The following is a 24,840-nucleotide window of genomic DNA, read 5'->3' on the forward strand; positions in this document are numbered from 1 at the left end:
TAAGTGACTCAGGGGTTCGGTGGGGGGCGGGGGGCGGGCTCTGAGTCACGGCCCGTGGTGCCCCTGGAGCGGCCGGCGGGAGGGAGGCCCTAACGGCAAGAGGGAGGGGGGTCACGTTCACCCCTGAGGCGCTTTGCCTGGAGGAGGGTGGGGGGGGCCACAGGGGGTGGAGGTGGGACTAGGTGGGGTGGCCCTGGCTCTGCCCACTGGCTCCTCGGGAGAAGGGGAGGGTCCCGGGTCCCTGGCTTTGGGGCCTCGGGTCAGTTGGGACAGAGCGATTCTGGGGAGTTGAGGCAGAGGCCAGCTCTGGGGTTCACCAGGGGACACTCGTCTAGGGAGCAGGCAGTGCGGGGGCCTGGGAGCCTGTCCCTGCTTAGCCGTGGTTGGGTGTCCCCCAGGGGAAGGGGGTCAACTGACGCAGACCTCAGTATCCATCTGGAAAATGGGGGCAGGGGTGCCAGGCAAAGCCCAGAGTGGGGAACGCAGTGGACGTTAATTAAGCACCTACTGTGTGCCTGACCGTGCCACTTGACCTTCCCTCTTCTTCCTCTTCTGCTGCTTCTCCCTTCCTCCCCCCTTCCCAATCCCCCCTTCGCCTCATCCCTCCCCCTCCTCCTCCTGTCTTCTCCCTCCTCCCTGTTGTCATAACTGTCATTTATTAACACTTACTGTATGCTACCCAGCCCTTTCCGGTCATTTTTACTTAGTGCTCACGACAGCTGTGATAATATGTTCTGAATAACTTATCTTTCATAATATAAATGATTAATCTAGAACCTGACCAATAAACCTTTATTTGACCCTTTATAGACCCGGGAACAGTGACGAGCCTGGATTCTGACTTTGTGATTACATGTTGCCATCCTTTTTAAGTTTCTTTTACCTATCTATCTATCTATCTATCTATCTATCTATCTATCTATCTATCTAGAGAGTAGGGGAGGGACAGAGAGAGAGGGAGAGAACCCCAAGCAGGCTCCGTGCTGTTAGCCCAGAGCCAGACACGGAGCTCAGTCTCGCGAACCACGAGCTCCTGACCTGAGTCGCAATCAAGCGTCGGACGCTCAACCGACTGAGCCACCCAGGTGCCCCGTATCACCCTTTTTTAACACCCGTGAAGCCCCTGGTCCGGCTTCAAGCCCCCTGCGTGTGATGTCCGTGAAGGTCATGACCGTCCTAGGAGGCAGGTTTGGTTGTGGCCATTTAAGTGGTTAAGAACTCAGAACCGTCCGGGTCTGGGCTGGGGGCTGATCGGGAGCCACATCCGGCCAAGCAGTCCCCTCTCTCCATCTGGGAAAGGAGGGTGGGGGCGCGCAACTGTCGCCTGTGCCGCATTTGCTCAAATGTCCGTGCGTGTCTCGATCGTACGTGCCTGGATCGCAATCCGGGACAGCGTGGAAGGCGCTGAAGATGCGTCCGACTCAGCACGGCCGGCCCAGAGTAAGGCCCCCGACGGTAGCTGCCTCTGTCCCTAACGAACACAACCCCGGTCTTCGATCCGGAAGCTTTGGGGGCCGGGCGTGTTTCAGAACTCCGGGTCCTCTCAGGGGTTCCGGGAAAGGGATGCGGGACGTCACGTGACACCCTGCTCCCCTCTCCACGGTCCGCCTCCAGAAGGGTCACGTCACGTGGGCAAACTGTGGCTCTCCCCGAGAGCGCCGTAATCACTTTTGGTCAGGGTTTGCTACCAAAAGGGTTAGGAAGGCGTTGGCGGCCTTCCGGGCGCCTTCTGAGCGCGGGAGCTGCACGTAGAGGTTTTATGGGCCTTTATGGCTCCTTCGAGAAGAGTTTTCATTCCGTTCCGCGGACGCGTGCAGATGGGGAGAGCGAGGCCGGAGAAAGCAAGCCCCGGGTTGCACGGCAGAGCCCGGCGGAGGCTGGGATTCGAACGTAGGTGGCGGCCACGTCCAGGTGAAGCGTTCTCTCTGGCCGCGCCGGCACCCAGTGCCCTGTGCGTCAGCCCTGCCCTGCACCAGCCCCTTGTTAACCTCTGTTCTTCCCTTCCCACCTCGCCCGGCCTCCAGCTCCACGTGCAAGAAGCTTCTGGCAACCACTTGAGCCCGGAGCCCACGCAGCCGGCCCCCAGCGTGGACCTAGACTTCCTGGAAGATGCCATCCTGGGCTCGCCTGCTGCGGGGGGCGGCGGCGGGGGCGGAGGGGGCGCCGACCAGCCCTGCGACATCCTCCAGCAGAGCCTCCAAGAGGCCAACATCACTGAGCAGACCCTCGAGGCCGAGGCCGAGCTGGACCTGGGCCCCTTCCAGCTGCCCACCCTGCAGCCCGCGGACGGCGGGGCGGGCCCGGCGGGGGCCGGAGGGGCCGCGGCCGTGGCCGCTGGGCCCCAGGCCCTGTTCCCGGGGGGCACCGACCTGCTGGGGCTGCAGGCCCCCCCCGCCGTGCTGACCCACCAGGCCCTGGTGCCGCCCCAGGACGTGGTCAACAAAGCGCTGAGCGTCCAGCCCTTCCTGCAGCCCGTGGGCCTGGGCAATGTGACCCTCCAGCCCATCCCGGGCCTCCAGGGCCTGCCCAATGGCAGCCCTGGGGGCGCCGCGGCGGCCACGCTCGGCCTGGCGCCCATCCAGGTGGTGGGCCAGCCGGTCATGGCACTCAACCCGCCCACCTCCCAGCTCCTGGCCAAGCAAGTGCCCGTCAGCGGCTACCTGGCCTCTGCGGCCGGCCCCTCGGAGCCGGTGACCCTGGCGTCGGCCGGCGTCTCGCCCCAGGGGGCGGGCCTGGTCATTCAGAAGAACCTCCCCACCGCCGTGGCCACCACACTCAACGGGAACTCGGTGTTCGGAGGGGCCGGGGCCGCCCCCGCAGCGGCCGGCGGGGCGCCCTCGGCGGCCCCCGGCCTCGGCACGTCGCCGCTGGTCCCGGCGCCCAACGTGATCCTGCATCGCACGCCCACGCCCATCCAGCCCAAGCCCGCCGGCGTGCTGCCCCCCAAGCTCTACCAGCTCACCCCCAAGCCGTTCGCCCCCGCGGGCGCCACGCTCACCATCCAGGGCGAGGCGGGGGGCCTCCCGCAGCCGCCCAAGGCCCCCCAGAACCTGACTTTCATGGCAGCGGGCAAGGCCGGCCAGAACGTGGTGCTGTCGGGCTTCCCGGCGCCGGCCCTGCAGGCCAACGTCTTCAAGCAGCCTCCGGCCACCACGACGGGGGCCGCCCCGCCTCAGCCGCCCGGGGCCCTGAGCAAGCCCATGAGCGTCCACCTCTTGAATCAGGGCAGCAGCATCGTCATCCCCGCCCAGCACATGCTGCCGGGCCAGAACCAGTTCCTGCTGCCGGGGGCGCCCGCCGTCCAGCTGCCCCAGACGCTGTCGGCCCTGCCCACCAACGTCGGCGGGCAGATCCTGGCGGCCGCGGCCCCCCACGCGGGTGGACAGCTCATCGCAAACCCCATCCTCACCAACCAGAACCTGGCGGGCCCGCTGAGCCTGGGCCCCGTGCTGGCCCCCCACTCGGGGGCCCACAGCGCCGCCCACATCCTCTCGGCCGCCCCCATCCAGGTGGGCCAGCCGGCGCTCTTCCAGATGCCCGTGTCGCTGGCCGCGGGCAGCCTGCCCACGCAGAGCCAGCCGGCGCCCACGGGCCCCGCGGCCACCACCGTCCTCCAGGGGGTCACCCTGCCTCCCAGCGCCGTGGCCATGCTCAACGCCCCCGACGGGCTGGTGCAGCCGGCCCCCCCGGCCGCCACCGGGGAGGCCACGCCCGTCCTCGCGGTGCAGACGGCACCCCAGGCGCCACCGGCCGCCAGCACACCGCTGCCTTTGGGCCTCCAGCAGCCACCGGCGCAGCAGCCCCCCCCCCAGACCCCCGCCCCTCAGGCCGCCGCCCCGCCTCAGGCCACCACCCCCCAGCCCAGCCCGGGCCTGGCGTCCAGCCCAGAGAAGATCGTCCTGGGACAGCCACCCTCTGCCGCCACCGCGGCCATCCTCACTCAGGACTCCCTGCAGATGTTCCTGCCGCAGGTAAGTGGCCGGGGAGGGGCGCGGACAGGGGTGTGTGCTGCGGGAGGGGCCGGGAGCTGGAGCTCAAGGTGTATGTGTGCAGGGGGGGCGGGGAGGCGGTGACTGGGAGGGGGGCGTCTGGTGGGCTTGGGAGGGCGTCTCAGAGCGGCACTCCCTGCTCCCGGTGATGCGGGCTGTCCCCTCAGGGACGAGGAGGGGAAAAGACGAGGAGGAGGACTGACTGGCAGACAGGCTGACTGTCTGCTGTCCTGCTGGAGGGGATGAGAATCAGAGAGAGCCGGGCAAGACACAGACAGACAGATGGGGCGGGAGGCCGCGGGCGAGGTGGAGCCGGAGGACTGACGGGACCTGAGCGAAACGAACTTGCTGGGGTAGCAGGCCCCCTGGTGCCCGGACCCCGGGGTCCGAGCCGCCCCGGCCTCTCGGTGCCCCTGCGCCCGGTCCCCACCACCCCCTGCTCTGGGACGTTGGGGAGGCCGGGATCTTGGGGTGGGGAGGCTGCGGGGGCCGTGGGGTGACCTTCTGACCCTGTGCGGGCTGCCCGTTTCAGGAGAGGAGCCAGCAGCCCCTCTCCGCAGACGGCCCCCACCTCTCCGTGCCCGCCTCGGTCATAGTCAGCGCCCCGCCTCCCGCCCAAGACCCAGCCCCGACCACCCCCACCGCCAAAGGAGCTGGCCTCGGCCCTCAGGCCCCCGACAGCCAGGCTTCCCCGGCGCCGGCCCCCCAGGTAGATGAACCCCAGCAGCCTCTGCCCCAGCTCAGACCGAGCCTTGCCCCTGCAAACCCCTCCTTCCTGCTCCCCTCCTCCCCCTCGCTCTGGCTGCCCTGCCTGCCTCTCTGTCTCGCTGGCTTGGGAAAGGTGTCCCTTCGCTCCCCAGATCTTTCCGGAGGGTCTCCTGGCAGCCGTGGGCTCCTAGGACCAGAGCCAGGCCTGGGGGAGCCCACACCGTAGGCAGGGACACGGGGTGCACACGGCAGGCACTTCATTCCTACAGTGACCGTTTTCGCCTCCCGAGGAGTAACACGGTCAGAGGGTTCACATCTCAAAAGATAACGGGAGATGTAGCTTGAAAAGCCCTTTCTCCTGAGCCACGGATTCCCGCCCTGCCTCCCCGGGGCGGTGCTGTGGATCCTTGTCCACGCGTGGACAGGCAAGGCGGCACCTGGATTCTTTTCTTCCCACTTCGTACAAAAGCAAGAGCACACTCTGCATGTGGTGTCGCACCTTCTCTCGGTCAGGGACTCATCTCGGAGACGTTGCTTCATTCTTTCGCGGACCGCACCGTTCTCCGCCGTGCCGACGGGCTGGCATTTATTTAACTGGTCCTTGTTGCCGAGCAGCTAGGTCCTTTCCAGCCTGTGGCTGTGAGGAACCAAGCGGCAAGGCATGACCGTCTGTACGTCACTTTGCGGGGCGGGTTCTCAAAAAAGGAGAGCGCCGGGTCTGTCCCAGGCGTCTGTGGTTGTGACGGGTGGCGCCTGATCGCCCTCTGTGGAGTATCAATCGGGGCACCCTTTAGCAGCGGTGTGTCGTCTGTGCCCGTTTCTGCACGGCCTCAGCAGTGTACTGAACTTCGCCCGCCTGCCGGGTGACAAGCAGCTTCTCGCCTTGTTTCGGTTTGCGTTTCTGACCACGAGATTGGGCAGCTGTTCGTAGAGGTAGAGCTGTTTGTGCTTTCCGTGGAATCGCCTGCTCGTACCCCTTGCCATTGAAAATTTGGGTTCCTGGCCATTTTCTTGTTGGTTTGTAGCAACTCTTTACATATGAGGAACGTTGGCCTTTGCCTCACGCGAGCCATCAGCACGTGGGAGTGCTTTTCTGGCGCCGATGTTGTACTCGCTCAAGAAGGACTCGTGGATAGGTCGACGAGCGTAGGCAAGGGGAGGAGGAGGAGATAACGTCAGCAAGGTGAGGGTGGCAGAAAGCATCACGGACTTTGGCCTTAGACGACCACGATTTCGCTCTCGGGTTCTGCTGCTTGCCCCGTGACCTTCAGCAACCAGTTCCTTCTTTCCGGAAACAGATGTTTGGGGAACGAGGGCGCTGAATAGGTGCCCGGGCTTGTGCTGACCCAGAGCAAAGCCCTGTACCCGCTGAGCCTCGATTTCTTCTTGCACAAAATGGGAATCACAGGTTCTTACGGGTCTGTTAGGAGTAAACGAGCCACCATAGGCTTAGCCCAGGGTAAGCAGGCAATAGGTATCCGCCATTTATCATTATTATTTTTTTTTTGTCCCCGTTGGGGGAGAGCGGGATCCGGTCCAGAGTCACGGTCTAGGAGGACACGAGACCAAGATGGGATCCGGCCATGTCTGCATCGAGAGGAGAAGCAGAAGTGGGGGAGGGGACAAAAGGCCAGGAGGCGCCGGCGTGGGAGCAACTCACGCTGCGAGCAGTGCTTCTGGACCGGGCCAGATACAGGGCTTCCAGCAAGCAGCTTCCATGGTCCGCCGTTCCAGGGGGCTCGGAGGATCTCCTCCGAGCGCTGTGGGTGCCACGGCACACATTTGCCGTGAGCAGTCATTCCAGTTTACCTAGTACCGAGGACGTTCTTAGAAAGCAGGACTTTTTTATTTTGTTTTATCTTATTTTATTTTTAATGTTTATTTTTGAGAGAGAGAGAGAGAGAGAGAGAGACAGAGCGCAAGCAGGGCAGGGGCAGAGAGAGAGAGGGAGACCCAGCATCCGCAGCAGGCTCCGGGCTCCGAGCCGTCAGCACAGAGCCCGACGCGGGGCTCGAACTCACGAGCCGCGAGATTACGACCTGAGCCAAAGTCGGACGCTCCACCGACGGAGCCACCCAGGTGCCCCAGGACTTCGTCGTTTTAAAAGTGAGACCGTCCCGGGCAAACCAGGACGCGTTTGGTCACCCTCCTTACTCCTCACAACCTTCCCCAGCCACATCGTCTCAAGCCACAGCCCGCTCCCTCCGCAGCCCAGCCCGCCCTGGCCCTTGCCTGGTTCGTGTTTCTCCTTAGCACTTCCGGCCGTGTGACCGACTGTCTAGTGTCCTTGTTTACACGGTTTTCGCCATACTGTAAACTCCACGAGGGCAGAGAGTTTTGTCCGTTGTCTCTTTGCCGTATCCCCAGTGGCCAGAACAGTTGCAGGCACGCAGCCGACCCTCAGTGAGCCTGTATTGAATAAACCAATGGAGGAAATCATTTATTGAAGAAACGAAACACACGTACGAAACAGCCCCGCCGGTGCTGGCTCTGTGCCGAGTACGCCCCAGCCGTATCAAAGGGAGAGAACGTTCTGGGAGGAGACGCGGTTCAGCCGCAGGTGAAACAGCCTGCTAGATGAAAGCATTGAAGGCAACGGGTTGCCCGTGAGGAGGCCTGCGAGGGTCCTGCTCTAGGCTGTGAGCAGGAACAGCCTCTGTGGGGAGGAAGTATTTGAGCTGAGGCCCGAAGAAGGAGAAGTTGTGGGGGAATAGCATGTGCAAAGGCCCTGAGGCCAGGGCCAACTTGGGATGCCAAGGAATGGAAAGTAGGCTGGAGGGGGGGGGGGCGGGGTGGAGCGAGATAGGGTCGGAGAGTTCGGCGGTGCCTCGTGGGCCAATGAGTTGGGCCCTGGCAGTCACGGGGCCATGGCCTTGTCTGATTATATGATTTTCAGTGATCCTTCTGGCTTCCACTGGAGAGTGGTTTGGTGGGCCACGTGAATGGAGGTCCAGAGATCCTCATGGGACAAGGACAAGGACAGTGCTTCAAAGGGGTGGTCACAGTGATGGTGGAGGCAAGTGGACAGGTTCAGGGGACGGTTTGGAGCTCGCTTCAGGATCAGAGGCACGAGGAGGAGGGCGTTATGGGAATAACTTCGCGAACGATACCATTTCTCTTACGGTGAGACCTTGGATTGTGAGTACCTTGTCCTGGGAGCGTCCCTCGCAGGCCCTTGTGTTAGCGGACATGTCTAATAAATTGTAACTTGCTAGGCGAGCGAGGTCTCGCAGCCCGGGTCGTACAGGACGCCGAACGCCCCACGATCACAACTGAGCCTGTGGTTCTTGAAATTCACTTTGCTCTACGAGTGCTTTAGATTACAAGCATGTTTCCGGGACGAATTACGCTCCCACACCCAGGTTTTCCCGCGCTTCTGCGTGCTGTTCCGGACACTTTACACGCCTTAGCTCCTGGAAACCTCCCTCAGGTAGGCGGTGTTATTACTCCCATGTTACAGGTGAGGAAGCAGAGGCACGGGGCGAGGCAGTCGCTTGCCCGTGGTTCCCCAGCTGGTAGGGCCTGGATTCGAACCCTGACGGTTTGTTGCCAGAAACACCCGAGGGATGCAGGAAGCCAGAGTCGAGCGTGAATCGCGGCTCTGCTTCACGTCGAGAGCAGGCATTCGGGGAGCAGATACGTGCCACGGAACAGTGGTAACGGTGCTGTGGCTGACCTTGGAGAAGAGAGGAGAGTGTGCACGGAAGCTGGTTCCCAGTCACACACACACACACACACACACACACACACACGGGTCCGCGCCGTGTAGGCGGGCTGTGGCTTTTGTGCCTACGAGAGCGCATGGCATGATGGGAGGTTCTGGACAGACGTCTGTTGGCTGAGCAAGCAGGTGGGTGGGCGGGTGGGGGGCTGACCCGGCGGACCATGAAGGCAACACGGAAATGTCAGCCGGGTCCCGACTTGCGATACGCGTGCACGCTCGTGTGCCAGGCCCGTCCCCAGGCTGGAAGGCTGCCGTCAGGTGGTTCTTTCGTGCGGCCCCCGTCCCCCGGGCACCTGCTTCGTGGCCAGCCTTCCGCAGGGACGTCCAGGTGAGGGGATTGATTTTGTCATCGATACCCCAGCTCTTGAAATTGTCCCTTGAGGGGGCTGTATCTTCAGGGGGGGGGAACGCTGACCATCCCGCTCAGGGAGCGCAAAGCCTCCCGTGTATTGTTTATAGCGGGCTCTGGGAAAAAAAAAAAAAAAAAAGCCACCACCCTTGTCGCCGTTATTCAACAAGCGTTACTCGCGTGTGGTTTAAAAAATGCAGTTTGGGGCGCCTGGGTGGCTCCGTCGGCTGGGCATCCGGCTTCGGCGCGGGTCGTGATCTCGCGGTCCGTGAGTTCGAGCCCCGCGTCGGGCTCTGTGCTGACAGCTCGGAGCCCGGAGCCTGTTTCGGGTTCTGTGTCTCCCTCTCTCTGCCTCTCCCCTGCTCGCTCTCGCTCTCGCTCTCTCTCTCTCTCTCTCTCTCTCTCTCAAAATAAACTTAAAAAAAAATACAGCTTACAAAGAAAAAAGGGTATATGGTTAATTTCAGCGACTCTTCCTTTTCATGGGATTTCTGGTCCTTTCTGCATATAGACACCCCCCCCCCTCCGGCAGTTTCTTTGTAGAGTGCCATCTTGTCGCGTCATAGGGCAGGCACCGCAGACGTTTGAGGCCGGGTCGTTCTTCATCGTGGGGGGCCGTCCCGTGCACTGTGGCGCGTGGGGTAGCATCCCCGGCCTCCGCCTCCTTGTTGCCAGGAACACCCCTTCTCCAGTTGGGACAACCATGGAGATCTTCAGGGGTTGCCGTGTGTCGCTTGGGGAACCGAATCACCTGGGCTGGGAACCGCCCCTGTGCACTTGGCCAGCATCCCTCGTTGTCTGAACTTGGACCCGGGGAGATGCGAGAGCCCGTGTGTGTGCAAGGTGGGCACCTACTTTTCCTTTGCGTTTACACACAGAAGCGCCCCGTCCTGTTCTGTATCTTGCTTTGCCCGTTCAGCGATACCTCTCAGACCCGACTTGCAGGCTTTTATTTTTTTTTTAATGTTTCTTTATCTTCAAGAGGGAGAAAGAGACAGAATGTGAGCAGGGGAGAGGCCGAGAGAGAGAGAGAGATAGAGAGAGAGAGAGAGAATCCGAAGCAGGCCCTAGGCTCCGAGCTGTCAGCACAGAGCCCAACACGGGGCTCGAACTCACGGACCGCGAGATCGTGACCTGAGCCGAAACCAAGAGTCAGACACTCAACCGACTGAGCCACCGAGGCGCCCCTTAAAGATTGTATTTTTAAGTAATCTCTGCACCCAACTTGGGGCTCAAACTCACAGCCCCGAGATCAAGAGCCACGCGCTCTCCTGAGCGAGCCAGCCAGGTGTCCCTCCTCCGTTCTTTTTAAATTTTTTTTTTGACGTTTATTTATTTTTGAGACAGAGAGAGACAGAGCATGAACGGGGGAGGGCCAGAGAGAGGGAGACACAGAATCGGAAACAGGCTCCAGGCTCTGAGCCGTCGGCACAGAGCCCCACGCGGGGCTCGAACTCACGGACCGCGAGATCGTGACCTGAGTCGAAGTCGGCCGCTTAACCGACTGAGCCACCCAGGCGCCCCTCCTCCGTTCTTCTTAAATGCTGGTCACAACCCCACTAAAATGACCGGGCTGGTCACAACCATTAGCCAATAGGCACTGGGTGTGGTTTGAAAACCACCGCCCAGGAGAACAGCCGTGGGGCAGTCATCAGGCGTGGGGACTCTGGAAACCCCACCCTGCCCCTTACAAGGCTGCGACCCTAGCCAGGTGACTGACTTCTCTGTGCCTCAGCTTCCTTCCCCTGGAAGGGTGATCATAAGAGCATCTACGTCACAGGGTTGTGGTGAGGAGTAAGTTCATACGCGTTAAAATGCTCAAACGGGGTCAGGCATGTTGAAAATGCCACAAGTGAAAAGAAGCCGGGCAGACGCTCCGTAAAGGGCCAGTAGTAACCATTTGGGGACTTGCGGTCTCTGAGCGTGGCCGTGTTGCAATAAAACTTTATTTATGGACACTGAACTTTGAATTTCCTATTATCGTCACCAGTCACAAAATATTCTCCTCCTGATTTCTATGCCACCATCTAAAAATGTAAACACACACACACACACACACACACACACACACACAAAACAAGCCTCTTCTTAGCTTGTGGGCTATATACGGAATGATAGGCCAGGCTGGCCCCGTCGGCCCGTGGGCTGCAGTGCCCCGTTGTTTCGTTATTTATTGACGTGGTTCCCTGTTGGAGAGAATACGGAAGGGGGCTTCCTGGGCAAACAGCGCTTCTATAAATACGCCGGTACCCAGGCTTTGCACGGTGGCGTGAAAATGCCTGCAGGGTACGTTTCTAGAAATGGAACTTCGAGATCAGAGAGTGGATGCGCTTCCCAGGCGTTTTATGGAAGGCGTTGAAGCGATTGTGCCTTCGTGGGCTTTTGCCCGTGAAGCCTCCTCCGGTGGCTCCTGGCCAGGCCGCGGGATGTTCCGAATTCGCCACGAATGCCGTCTACATCTGGCCAGTGGGGCTCTCCTGGCGAACGGTCCCCTCGTGTGGTAGGTAGTTTTTTGAAACATGACCGGAAGACTCCTTCCGTGCCGATTTCGAGAACTTCTAAAACACGGAAAAGAACGAAGAAGGAAAATTAAGTGCGTGCAGGGGCCGCCGGTAACATTTGGGGGGGAGGGGGGTGTCGTGAAGTTTTCTTTCAGCCTGGTCTTCTCCCCCAACCCATTTCAGACATTTTTTAATTCGGGGGCGACTGGGGGGCCCAGTCGGTTACGCGTCTTGATTCTTGATTTCGGCTCAGGTCACGATCTCACGGTTTGCGTGAGTTCGAGCCCCGCGTCGGGCTCTGCACTGACAGCTCAGAGCCTGCTTGGGATTCTCTCTCTCCCTCTCTCTCTGCCCCTCCCCTGCTCGCTGTGCCCCTCTCTCTCAAAAAACAAACTAAAAAATAAAACATTTCTAATGTTTAGCGTTAGGCGTTCTGTGCACATGGCTCAATCATCCGAAAGCAGTTCTTAGCGTTTTAAAGCCCCACCCCAGGCCTACCTTCCCAACCCACCGGCCCCTGCAGGAAACCACAATTCCTTATTTGGCCTATAGACTTCCGTGTTCCGCGCGTGTGCGGCCGGGGTTACGTGTGGATTTACGTTTCTCCCGCGTCTCCGACCGCCCAGAAGGTAGCACATTCTAGGCCCGTCTTGGCGGCGGGCGGAGAGTTTCCTGGATCCCTTGGTGCAGCTGGGCAGTGTTCCTCCGTATTCCTCCGCAGGGATGGACGTGAAAATGGGTCCACGGGGCGCTTTTGGTGTGCATTTCTCTGGTTACAAGCGAGGTTGAGCATCTCTCGAAATAGATGAGCCTCTGTGTTTCCTTTTCTGTGTGCTGTCTGATCATGCCCTTTGCCCCTTGTTCTCGCTGGTTGTTAGTGATTTCTGGAGGCTGATGGCATATGCTCTGAATTACAACTGTTTCCCCCCGTGTTATCATTTGGTTTTTTTGACTTGGTTGGGGAGTGGGGGGGGGGGGTGGTGCTGTGTTTGTCTGTATACATATATTTTTTTCATTTTTTTTTCAACGTTTATTTATTTTGGGGACAGAGAGAGACAGAGCATGAACGGGGGAGGGGCAGAGAGAGAGGGAGACACAGAATCGGAAACAGGCTCCAGGCTCTGAGCCATCAGCCCAGAGCCCGACGCGGGGCTCGAACTCACGGACCGCGAGATCGTGACCTGGCTGAAGTCGGACGCTTAACCGACTGCGCCACCCAGGCGCCCCTATTTTTTTCATTTTTAATGTTTATTTTTGAGAGGGAAAGAGACAGAGTACAAGCAGGGGAGAAGCAGAGAGAGAGAGAGAGAGAGAGACACGGAATCCGAGGCAGGGTCCAGGCTCTGAGCTGTCGGCACAGAGCCCGACGCGGGGCTCGAGCTCATGAACCGTGAGATCATGATCTGAGCCGAAGGCGGACGCTCAACCGACTGAGCCACCCAGGCGCCCCTGTATTTGTCTGTATTTTTAATGAGTAGGGGATGAATTTTTTTTAATTGTTATTTTTAAATGTTGAAAAAGGATTTGAAACATACAGCAACGTTCTAGGAACTGTAGAGAACCCACGGGTGTTCTTTGCTCTGTAACAGGATGTATTAGTTATCTGTTGCTGCGTAACAAATTGGCCCCCCACACTGAGCAGCTTTAACCAATAAGCATTAACTTACCTCGCATAGTTCGTGAGGACTAGGAATCTGGAAGCAGCTTAGCTGGAATCTGCTGGCTCACAGCCTCTCATGAGGAGGTCAGTTAGGGCTGCCGTTATCCGAAGGTTTGTCGGGGCGGGAGACTATTCTTCCAAGGGGGCGTGCTCACGCCCCCCTGGCAGGTGGCCTCAGCTCCTCCCCACGCAGCCCTCTCCAAGGGGCACCTCAAAACCCGCTCCAAGGTTTGCTTCCCCCAGAGTAAATGATCCGCCAGAGAGTCCCAGGACGAGAGCCGCGGTCTTTTCTAGAACTGCATCTTGGAAGTGGTGTATGCCCATCTCCGCCAAATCTGTTGGTCCCAGAGACTAACCCTGGGAGGAGACCCAGGGTGGGAGGGGACCAAATAATGAGGAGGGAGGTGGGCATCGGTGGGGGCCGCCTCTGAAGCTTGGCTGCCGCCCCGATGTACCCGTCGGCAGCGTGCTATGCTCTCTTTATCCTCCGTTCTCTCGAGGTGTATCCGTTTTTATGCTGAAGCATATGCGTCTCAATCGCAGACGTTCTCCTTTCCTCCTTAATGCCTCAGCCTTCGAGAACAAGAGTGTTCTCTGACTTGACCGCCGCCCAGTTACCAAATGCAGCAAATTGAGCATTGAGACAGAACCGTTGTCCATGGTGCATAATTTATGTAGCCAGTTGTCCAGCGGTCAGGTACTATGTTCCTCTCCTTATTTCCCTTAGCTTGCCGGCTGTCGTCTGGCCACCTCGCTCAGCTTCCCGCCTCACTTACTTGGGCTTCTCGAACCTGCTCTGGCCACGTGGGTTGTTTCCCCGCGTTCTCTGTTGTAACTACTCCCCCAACCATTCAGCAAGTGCCTGAATGGTTCCCGTCCCAGATTCCTAGAGGGCGGCGTACCAGGTCAAAGTCATGACCCTTTCAAAGCCCCCAGGCCAGGGGGCCCACCCGGGCGACAACCTCACCGGCCCCATGTGAGAGCCGAGGGCCTCTCGGATCTCTCCTTAGAGGTCGCAAGCCTTCAGGGAGGTGTGGATTGATTGGTTTGGGGGGGGCTTTCAGTTTGAACGGCGGGACGTTCTTCAGGGCCAGCCTCGGAAGGGTCCAGGGCGTTGGAGCCTTGACATCATGAGTCGGCCCACGTTGGGGGCTCAAGGCAGAGAGCCCCGGCTTTGGAGCCTGGTAGCACGGGTGGCCGCGGGAAGTCCCCTGAGCCCTCTGAGCCCGAATCCTTCTCCATCAACTGGGAAGTCACAGGGCGGAGGTGAGGCAGGGGGACTCGGGACCAGCCCGTCTCGGCTCCCTGACCTCCGTTTCCCCCCGCGTGAAGTGGTTTCAGCGTCTTCTCTGCTTTCAGGCCCGTGGAGGGACCACGCGTAAGTGGTTGCAGGTGGCCGTCCGTGCATACATCAGTGTGGGCTGTCCCCCGGGTGTGGACCCTGTGACAGCAGAAGGGGGCCAGCCCGGGGGCGGGCACACAGCGGGTGCTCACGGGTTAGACGGGGGCTGCCGGGGTCGTGATTCCGGGGGGGGAGGGAGGGGACAGCGCAGAGGCGCTCGGTCGGAGGTGTGTTTTAGGCCAGGTCACCGTGTACGTGTAACAGACCCGCGCCCGGACCGCGTGTGCCCGTCTGAGAGACACCAACACACAGGCACACGCACACGCCCCCCGGGCGGGCCCGCAGCCACGGCCACACAGGCACACGGGGGCAGAGGTCGCGGACACTTAGAGGGCCCACGGCTCTGGGCCGGCGTCCAGAGGGACCTGGCCCTGACCCTCGGTTGCCACCCTCGTCCTGGGCGCTCTGGGGCCCCCAGCCCCCCCCCACCCCGTATCGGTGCTGGTGTCCGTGTTCCCGGCTCAGCTGGACGGCCAGGCCCCTCGGGGCTGGCGGCTGGGATGCCGCCCCTGTCCGGCCGCCTCCTTCCCCTTTGCTGCTCTGCTCGCGCTCCCTGGCCCCCCTGCCTCCCCGCTGGGCAGCTGGTGTGGTGCCCCCGCCGCCCGCCCGCCCGCCCGCCGTCACCACTGCTTTCGCCGCTGCTGCCCCTGAACCCTGCAGAGCTCACCCGCGCGTGGGGGGAGGGGGGAGGGGACCTCCAGGGAGGGGGTGAGATCAGAGGAAAAGGGACCGAGGTGGGGCGGGGGCAGGTGGAGGGGTGGGGTCGGGGGACCCGTAGCGGGTGGAGCGGGCTGAGGGGCGGGAAAGAGAAGCCGAGAAGCCGTGCTGAGTCCTTTCTCTCGAGACAAGGGGTGGCTCAGGAGGAGGTCGTTTGGTGGGGGCGGCTGGGGTGCCCAGCGCACTGGGGCAGCGGGAGCCAAGGTTGGTTCTGACCCCCGCGCCCTCCCCTCTCCCTCCCTCCCCCTGCCCAGATCCCGGCAGCGGCTCCACTCAAGGGCCCAGGCCCCTCCTCGTCCCCGTCACTACCTCACCAGGCCCCTCTGGGAGACAGCCCCCACCTGCCCTCCCCACATCCCGCCAGGCCCCCCTCCCGCCCGCCCTCCCGCCCCCACTCCCGCCCGCCCTCAGAGCCCACCCTGCACCCTTGCCCCCCGCCCCAGGCGCCCCCGACTCTGCCCGGCATCTTTGTCATCCAGAACCAGCTGGGGGTCCCGCCACCGGCCGGCACCCCGGCCCCCACGGCCCCAGGCCCGCCGCAGCCCCCGCTGCGCCCCCCCTCCCAGCCCCCGGAGGCGCCGCTGCCCCCGGCTCCCCACCTCCCGCCCGCCTCGGCCCCCTCTGCCGTGGCCTCCACGGACGCGTCCGCCAGGCTGCAGGCCCCGACACCGCCTGACTTCCAGCTGCAGTTCCCGCCCGGCCAGGGGCCCCACAAGTCCCCCACGCCCCCTCCGACCCTCCACCTGGTCCCTGAGCCCGCAGCGCCCCCCCCACCGCCTCCTCGGACCTTCCAGATGGTGACCGCCCCCTTCCCGGCGCTGCCCCAGCCGAAGGCTCTGCTCGAGAGATTTCACCAGGTAATCGGAGGCAGGGACCAGCCCCGCCGCCCACCCCGCGAGCCCTGGCCTCCCCGCACAGTCTTGACGGGGAGACCCTCCCCAGCCCTGGCGCCCGGCCGCCGCCACCCCTAGGTGCCACCTACCCCTCAACCACCTGTCCCCCGTCCTCAGGTGCCGTCCGGAATCATTCTCCAGAACAAGGCCGGGGGGGCCCCCGCCGCCCCGCAGACCTCCGCCAGCCTGGGGCCCCTCGCCAGCCCCACCGCCTCGGTGCTGGTCAGTGGGCAGGCCCCATCCGGGACCCCCACCGCCCCCAGCCATCCCCCTGCCCCGGCACCCATGGCCACCGCAGGTAGGGGAGAGGTAGCCCCACGCAGGAGAAACGGGGGGGTGGTGCTGAAGGCGGGTGGGCAGGGGGGAGGGGGTGCGGGCCGGGGCAGAGCTGTGGGTGCGTGAACCAAGGGGTCACCCGGACCTCACCGGCCAGGGAAGGTGCAGGAGGAAGGGCTGTCTCCCCCGATCCGAGGGGGCACTCGGTTCAGGGCCAGGCCGGGCTACCGAGGCCAAAGAACCAGAGGAAAGTGGGCATGGGCTTGGGGGTCACAACGTGGAGGGGCCTTTGTGCCAGTGACCCCTGAGCCCGGTCTGCCCCCACCCCCACCCCCAGGCCTCCCTCCTCTGCTTCCTGCCGAGAGCAAAGCTTTTGCCAGCAACCTCCCGACCCTGAGCGTGGCCAAGGCCGCCGCGGCTGGGCCGGGGAAGTCTTCTGGGCTGCAGGTAAGGGGCCACCAGAGTGGGGGGCGCTCTAGGGCCAAAGCAGCGTCACCGGGGAACCGGGAAAGGGTCCGGCGGGACAGAGGAGGCCAAGCGACAGGTGCCCAGTCTGGGCGGTGGGTCCAACACCAGGTCAGCCCGGTGGGTGCCTGTGAGAGCACGAGACGGACGGAGAGCCGCAGACCCCGAGACAGAGCGTGATGACAGGAGTGATGGCCCGAGTGGGTCCCTGGGGGCGGCAGCCGGGAGAGGTTGAGGCTGGAGGAGGAGGAGGGAAGGGTCGGGGAGTCGTGCCATGGGGGGCCCAGACTGGAGGGGGGCAGAGCAGTGTGGGGGAGACTGAGGCAGAGACCGGCTGCAGGAAGTGCAGGGCGGAGGGGGGAGGAGGGAAGGCAAGAACACAGCCGGTGGAGGGACCAGGATGCCAGTGTCTGGGAGGGCCTCGGAGGCCAGATCGCTGCTGGTGGCCGAGAGGGAAGTGGGGGCGACTCCAGTCAGTCAGCAGGGTCGAGGGGAGGCCGATACCCACGCTGGAGAAGGGACGGGAGAGAGCCAGGCAGGTTCGACGTGACAGGCGGCGCGTCCCGTCCCGGGGACGGGACCCCATCGCGGCGGGGCGGGCGGCGGGGCGGGGCATGGGCCCGCTCACCTTTGTCAAGGGCCAGGTAGAAAGGGGGTCCGGGCGCCGAGGGCAGGCCTCTCCGTGCCGATACCTCTCACCCGCCGGTCTCCTTCTGCAGTTCGAGAGCAAGTCGAGGAAGCCCCCCACCCTTCAGCCCAGCAAAGAAGCCTGGTGAGTTGCCGCCCCGCGCCCCGCCCCCAGCCTTCCCGGAGGCTGGGGAGCAGGCTGTGGGGACCACCCTTCAGAAGGGGTTAGCTGTGTGATTTGGAGCAATAGGATTCCCCCGCAGACCCTCGGTTTCCTCTCTAGAAAATGGGGTGGGAGTCGTAGCGGTCACAGGGCAACGGGTGTGGGTTCCTGGACGCTGGTAAGACGGGCGGGGGTTCGAGGGAAGAGGTGGATGGGAGTCCAGGTTGGTGCGTAGATCGTTGTGGGTCCGCGGGGCTGTTCGGATGGTATTTGGGTGGACGGGCGTTGGGGTGGACGAGGGGGGGGCCTGGATGGGGGTGGGGGTGGATAGATGGACATTTGGGTGGGCGGGGGGTCTGGGCGGGCGACGGGTAGACCTCGGGTGCTCGCCCGCATGCTCTCTGTCGTCTGCCCTCCCACGGCAAGTGTTTATCCCACGGGCCCAGCCCTGTGCTGGATTCTGAAAACACAGGACAAGGATCCTGTGAAAACACAGGAGAGACAGTCACACCATAAAGCGATATAAGTCACCGCTACGGGCTGCGGTAGAAAACAGCCCTGGAGAGAACTGGATCCTACCCGCCCACCTCCCTCCCCCCCCTTCCCAGGGTTGCGGTTGGGACTGAGGCAGACTGGGGACATGCTGACCCCTGGCGGCAGGAGACGGTAGAACAGTAGAGCCTGGGAGGATGCGCTCCAAGCCCTGGCATCCGGCTCCCAGCCCTGCCTCTCCCTCGCCCTGAGTCCCCTGGGTGGAGGAAGGTCACTCCTCTGGGCCTCGAGTCCTTCATCTGTAGAGTGGGGACAGTGAGCGCGCCTACTCCCTTGGGCTGTTGCCAGAGTCCGTGAGACAGAACGAGGCTGCTCAGCACGCATTAGGACACTTCCCCGGTTGTGGGCACTGGGGGGCCGGGGGCTCCGGGCGGGACCTGGTTTCTCCCGGCCTCACCACCAGCTCTGTGTGTGTGTGTGTGTGTGTGTGTGTGTGTGTGTGCGCATGCGTGTGCCTGTGCGTGTGTGCCGTCTTTCCCCACCCCACCCCACCCCCCAGTTTCCTGGAACATTTGCACAAACATCAGGGCTCCGTCCTGCACCCTGACTACAAGACAGCCTTCCCCTCCTTCGAGGATGCCCTGCATCGCCTCCTGCCCTACCACGTCTACCAGGGTGCCCTCCCCTCCCCCAACGACTACCACAAAGGTGAGCCCCCCCCCCCCCCCCCCGGGACTCTCCCTACCTGGTCTCTAGCGTGGGGAGGGGCGTGGGGAGGATCAGCGCGAGCCCCGCCCCCCCCAGCGTCTGTGCCTCTGGACCTCGTCTCTTCTTCCTTAGTGGATGAGGAGTTTCAGACGGTCTCCACGCAGCTGCTGAAACGCACCCAGGCCATGCTGAATAAATACCGCCTTCTGCTCCTGGAGGAGTCCCGGGTAGGTTGCTGTCTGTCCCCCTTCCTCCCCGGGAGAGACCCCGCCCTTTCCCCTTGCCCCCACCCCCCCCTCTGGGCAGGGTGGAGGGAGGGAGGGAGGCTGGTGGTCAGATCCCAAGAAGGACAGTTTGGAACCTGCTCCCAGCCTTCTGGGTTTGCCCCCCCCCCCCGGGCCCTCCCCCTCCTGGCTGCTATTCTCTCTTCTCCCCCCTCAGAGGGTGAGCCCCTCAGCGGAGATGGTCATGATCGACCGAATGTTCATTCAGGAGGAGAAGACCACTCTTGCCTTGGACAAACAGCTGGCCAAGGAGAAGCCCGGTGGGTGGGGAGGGGAGGGAGGGGGAGGGCGAGGTGCCCCCCAGCTGGTGCCCCTACCCTGGAGTTAGACGGGGGCTGGGGAGGAAGAGAGGTGCGTGGCCTTACCTTCCTCCGCCACTAGGAGGCGCCCGAGCCTCGCCTCCGCGCAGTGCCTGGCTCTAGCCTGACCTGCGAGCTCTGAGACCAGAGAGAAGGGGGTTGGTTTCCTTCATCACTGTGTGTCTGTTGCACTCCATCCTGGCAGAGAGGGGACCCCCCCCCCTCTGCAGCCGCCAGGAGATAGAAAAGCAGGGGAGCAGAGCCAGGACTAGGGTGAAGTCAGCAAGGCGGCCGACTCCTGCTTGCACAGCAGGGGGACTTGGGAATGGCAGGGGCGTCGTAGCCACCCGTGTGTCCGTCCTAAGGGTCTGATGAGCCGCGGCCTCAGCCCGCGGCCCGGCGGCTGGTGGCCGCGGGCTGCTCGCCGCACCGGGGCTCCCCCTGGCCGCGCCCTTCGCGGGCGCCTGGCGCCTCTCCTGACCCCCGCGCGCTTTCTCGGCCCCCTGGTTTTGCAGACGAGTACGTGTCTTCCTCGCGCTCTCTTGGCCTCCCCATCGCCGCCTCTTCCGAGGGACATCGGCTCCCCGGCCACGGCCCACCGCCGGCCTCGGCGTCCGGGGCCCCCGCCCAGCCCCCTCTGCACCTGCCCACCAAGCTGGTGATCCGGCACGGAGGGGCGGGTGGCTCGCCTTCCGTGACCTGGGCTCGGGCGTCCTCCTCCCTGTCCTCCTCCTCCTCCTCTTCCGCCGCCTCCTCCCTGGACGCCGACGAGGACGGCCCGATGCCCTCCCGCAACCGGCCTCCCATCAAGACCTACGAGGCCCGCAGCCGCATCGGCCTCAAGCTCAAGATCAAGCAGGAAGCCGGGCTCAGCAAGGTGGTCCACAACACGGCCCTGGACCCTGTGCACCAGCCGCCGCCCCCCGCCGCCCTCAAGGCAGCCGAGCCCCCGCCCCGGCCGCCGCCGCCGCCGCCGCCCCCGCCGCCCCCGCCGGCCACCGGCCAGATGAACGGCACGGTGGACCACCCGCCGCCGGCGGCCCCCGACCGCAAGCCGGCGGCGGCCCTGGCCCCGCACTGCCCGCGGCTGCCCCTGCGGAAGACGTATCGCGAGAACGTGGAGGCCCCGGGCAGCGGGGCGGGGGAGGGGGCCGGGGCCGGCAGAGCCCGGGGCGGCAGCCCGGCGCCACCGCCTCCGCCGCCCGCCAAAGTGGACGAGGCCACCAGCGGGCTCATCCGCGAGCTGGCCGCGGTGGAGGACGAGCTGTACCAGCGCATGCTGAAGGGGGCCCCGCCGGAGCCCGCGGCCAGCGGCGGCCAGGGCAGCGGCAGCCGGGATCCCGCCTGGGAGGCGCCTCCCGCCAAGCGGCGCAAGTCCGAGTCGCCCGACGTGGACCAGGCCAGCTTCTCCAGCGACAGCCCGCAGGACGACACGCTCACGGAGCACCTCCAGAGCGCCATCGACAGCATCCTGAACCTCCAGCAGGCCCCGGGTCGGACACCTGCACCCCCGTACCCCCACGCCGCCCCGACGGCCGTCGCGCCCGCCTCCCCGTCGCCGCTGCACAGGCCCGAGGCCTACCCGCCCTCCAGTCACAACGGCGGCCTCGGCGCCAGGACGTTGAACAGATAACACCGGGCTGGTCTTCCCTTCCCCTGTCCCGCCTCCCCAGGTCCGCGCGGACGCCGGGGTGGGGGGCCCGGCCGGGCGTCTGACCTCAGCCTCCTGGGGGGGGGGACACGAGCCGCCGGGGATCCCCCGACAGTTTTTCTTGCCTAAGTTATTTGAGTCACAAAGGCCCCCTCCCCCACTTCCCGCGCCAGCCGGGCTTGTTGGGTGTGGGGTCGGGGGACTTCGGGGAGGGGGCTGTGATGTAAAATGCACCCCCCTGCCAAAGGTGGGGGCGATCCCGGTGTTTCGTCATTTCCTATTTCTTCCCGCTTTCCTGCCACGCTCTGCCCCACCGTCGGGGGGTGGGGGTGGGGGGCACGTGTGCGTTTGCCGGGGATGCGGGTACCCTGGTTGCTCCCCACGCGTGTCCCCGGACTGGGCTCGTCCGCGTGGCTTCACAGACCCACGCGCCGAGGGCGCTCAAAGCTGGGGGGGGGGGGCTGGGGGAGGGGGGCCCCTGCCAGCCTCGCTCAGCCCCTCTCTCTCTCTCTCTCTAGCGCCCCCCACAGGCTGTAAGAAGAACCACAGGGTAGGGCGGGCGTCAGCCAGCGTGGGGGGGGGGGGGGGGGGCCCTCTCGCAGGGCTGTGCCCGCGGGCGCCATGTCACATCCGCGTGTGTGCGTCCAGCTCCATGTCCTGTGTCCCCCCCCGTGTGTGTGCTCGAGTGAGCAAGAGAGAGAGAGAGAGATTTCGAACCCTCCCGTCCCTCGACTTAAAATCCGAGCACCTCCCAAACAGGAAACCGGGGTCTCCCTCCCACCCAGCCCCCCACCCCCACCCCCACCCCAGCCAGTCTTCCCAATGTTCTTCCTGCCGCCAGCCACCCGCGCCAGATTTTGAAATCTCGGACACAGAACTAGTACTGTAAGATAAATTTTTTTGTACTGTATTTATTGTGTATAACGATTTTTTTAAAGGAGAATTCTGTACATTTAGAACTCTTGTAAATTAAAAAACTGATCCTTTTTTTAAAACTGTACCGACTCCGCCTCGGCCCCATTGCTTTTGGGTCTTTGTTGGGGGGCGGGGGGAGGGCGGGGGGAGTGGTTTGAAGTCTAGGGGGTGGGTCCGGACCTGAGCGGGGAAGGGGATCGCGAGGGCTCGATTCCACGAATATTTGCTGAACGCCTGTCGGGTGCCTGGTCTAGGCACAGGGGTGCGGGCGGCCGAGCAGGGCAGACAGAAGCCCCTACCTGGGGGAGAAGCGGAGAAGGCCGACGGAAAGCAGTTAAACCAAACACGGGTGATTCTTACCGTTCCCCCCATAAAGTTCCGTGGTCTCCGCGAAGGCCGAATCCGCGAATACTGAAGTGCCCCTCCTGGAGGAAACAGGAGGTTAGCTTCCTACCAACGATCAGTCACAACATTTTCCTAAGCTGCTGGATGCGTGTATTTCTGTAAAGACGTGGTGTTCGTATATGTCGTTGATCCGTCCGCATCGGGCTCCTCCTGGCCAACAGCGCTGTGACTCAGGCCTGAACGAAGCTTCTCTGACACCCGGCAGGTCTGCGTAAGGCACATCCCGGCCTTCTGGCGCTTAGGAACGCCGGACAGCCCTGCACCAGGGCGCCTTCCACCGCGACGTCGCCGACGAAAACCCAAAGAACGTGAAAACATGGCACCAAACAACTTGAAAAGGACCCCTGTCGGGACGAGAGCTGACACCAGAGGGCGGGGCGTTGGCTTTGCTCAACCTTCGCCGGAAACTACGCGTGCTGGACGACTCCCGCGTTTTGCCGGTCCGCGTCTGTCTGCGAGTTTTGGGGGTGGGGGGTACCAGTAAATTTTAACAAGCGGATGACGTCACAGACAGGGCATCCGGATACAATGAGGATCGCCTGTAAATGCGTGCAGCGTCAGAGGAAGAATAGTCGAGCGGCGCGTGCTAGGGTCCTGGGGCCACCATAACACCAAGTACCACAAATTGGGTGGCTTCAAAGAGCAGACATTTGTTCTTTCCCGTTCTGGAGGCTGCATGTCCCACGCCAAGGCGCCGGCAGCACCATGGCGTGGGGGTCCTAACTTGACCTTCCGGCTGATGGTTCTCCCGGGTGTTCTAGCCTTGGGGCTAACCAGCCCCGGTGTCTCCTAAAAGGAGACCGTAACCATACTGGAAAACGGCCAACCCTTCCCCAGTGTGGCCTCGTCTTCACTTGCTCACATCTGCAAAGATCCTGTCTCCCAATAAGGTCACATTCATAGGTGCTGGGGCGGGGACATCGGCACAGCTTCCGCGGGGGGGGGGGGGGGGGGGGCAATTCCTAAGACAGGGTAGAGGAAAAGACGGGGTAGAGGAATGGACAAGGCTAGTCCGGTCCTAGGACGCCTTTGTGTGAATGCGAAAACAGCGCCCCTTCTGGGCACTGAGGTTCTGTTTTGTTTTGTGTTTGTGTTTGTTTTAATTAATTAATTGATTTTGAGAGAGAAGTAGGAGGGGAGGGGCAGGAAAAGAGGGAGAGAGAACGCCAAGCCGGGTCCGTGCTGTCCGCGCAGAGCCCCCACCACGGCTGGAACTCACAAACTGAGTTCATGGCCTCGGCCCCAAATCAAGAGGTGGAGGCTTAACGGACTGAGCCACCCGGGAGGTGTCCCCTGGGCACTGAGTTTTGAAGAGCAGACGGTGAGCTGGACTCCAGCCCCCGCTCGCCCATTGGGTGAGTGCTTTGTGCAGTGGGCAACCTGTGGAACTGCACGTTAAGAGCCTCAGGATCGGTGGGAAAGGAAAACTCCTTTGAGGAGGGGATATTTGAACAGAGGCATACATGAAATGGTGGAGGGAGCCACAGTGAGATCCTGGGGGGAAAGCACCCAAGGCAGAAAGGCTCTGAGGCCGGAACACGCCTGGAGGGTTAACAGACTTGCAAGGAGGCCGCCCCACGTGGCTGGAATCTTGGAGGGTGGGAGAGGGAGGGAGGGAGGGAAGGAGACGTGAGATCCGAGGGAACCCAGCGGGGCCTATGGTGTAGAACCCTGTGCTTCATGGCGATGATTTTGCCCAGCCAGGGGGAGCCAAGGCCAAGGTCCTAAACAGAGGGCTGTGAGCGGACTTGGGATTCCTGGGCGCCCTCTGGCGGCCGTGGAGGGAACAGGTGGGGCGACCGCGGAAACGGAGCCCAGCCCGCAGGCCCAGGTGCCCAGGGCGCGTCTGGACCAGGGTGATGCGCCCAGTTTCTCCTCGGGCCCTTGGGGGTGTTTGTGGCGGGGGAAGCGGATATATGGGGGTCTCAGGAAAGAGAGACGACCCCTTCTCCCCCCCACTGCTAGCTGTCTACTTCCCCACGTGCGAAATAAAGCACCGAAGAACACGGTTCTTAACATCCTTGGAACCCTGCACGCTCCGGGCTGCGCCAAAAAAGTTTGGGGCGATTTCCGCGGAAATTCTGGAAGGTTGGCTGCATGCGGCCCGACCGGGGATGATTAACGTTTCTGGAACACTTCAAGGGCACTGTTTCGAGCCCTTCCCCCCGGGATATTTTATTTAGGCCTCCCAGAAGCCCCAGTGTGGGGATTGATAGCCCCAGCTCACGGGTGAAGAAACTGAGGCCCGGAGGGGTGCAGGAGATGGCAGGCTGGGCCGCACGCCAGGCGTTCTGGCTGCACACCCAGCTTCCCCGGGAGCTGGGGGGCGGGCAGCAAGGCCTTCCCAAGAGGACCGTGCCGGAACCAGAGCCCCCCACCCGCGGGGGGAGGAGATCAAAACTGATCTCAGCTCCTGCAAAGCTAGCCCCCCGGGGACCACACTTCACTTGCTCCCAGACCCCAGAAAGAGCAGAAGCGGCTCGGTGGGTGCCTGTGGCGTCTCCTTTTCCACAGCTGAAGCATCTGGAAAAAGACAGAGGCCCAGAACACCTCCCTCGGGGTCCAAGACGCCCCAAAGCTCATCACTAACTCCCAGCCTTGCTGGCCTCCTT

General features: G+C 62.9%; 1 protein-coding gene across 5 annotated transcripts in view; it reads left to right on the forward strand.

Annotated features, from left to right (window-relative positions):
• BICRA (BRD4 interacting chromatin remodeling complex associated protein) overlaps positions 1-21,906 on the forward strand; it is an 80,699-nt gene extending 58,793 nt beyond the window's left edge. For 3 of the 5 annotated variants that reach the window (XM_047836715.1, XM_047836717.1, XM_047836716.1), the window contains 10 exons: positions 2,025-3,971; positions 4,522-4,698; positions 15,305-15,907; positions 16,061-16,241; positions 16,557-16,666; positions 17,404-17,456; positions 18,526-18,674; positions 18,807-18,901; positions 19,116-19,218; positions 19,773-21,906. In XM_047836715.1, coding sequence (XP_047692671.1) covers positions 2,025-3,971; positions 4,522-4,698; positions 15,305-15,907; positions 16,061-16,241; positions 16,557-16,666; positions 17,404-17,456; positions 18,526-18,674; positions 18,807-18,901; positions 19,116-19,218; positions 19,773-20,890 — 4,536 coding nt within the window. In that variant the 3' untranslated portion in view covers positions 20,891-21,906. Of the gene's footprint in view, positions 1-34; positions 3,972-4,521; positions 4,699-15,304; positions 15,908-16,060; positions 16,242-16,556; positions 16,667-17,403; positions 17,457-18,525; positions 18,675-18,806; positions 18,902-19,115; positions 19,219-19,772 lie in introns of those variants that run through there. The other 2 variants (XM_047836714.1, XM_047836718.1) reach the window with 2 other exon arrangements.
• The last annotated feature ends 2,934 nt before the right edge of the window (positions 21,907-24,840 follow it).

This window comes from Prionailurus viverrinus, chromosome E2 (assembly GCF_022837055.1).
Source record: "Prionailurus viverrinus isolate Anna chromosome E2, UM_Priviv_1.0, whole genome shotgun sequence".
NCBI lineage: Eukaryota > Metazoa > Chordata > Mammalia > Carnivora > Felidae > Prionailurus > Prionailurus viverrinus.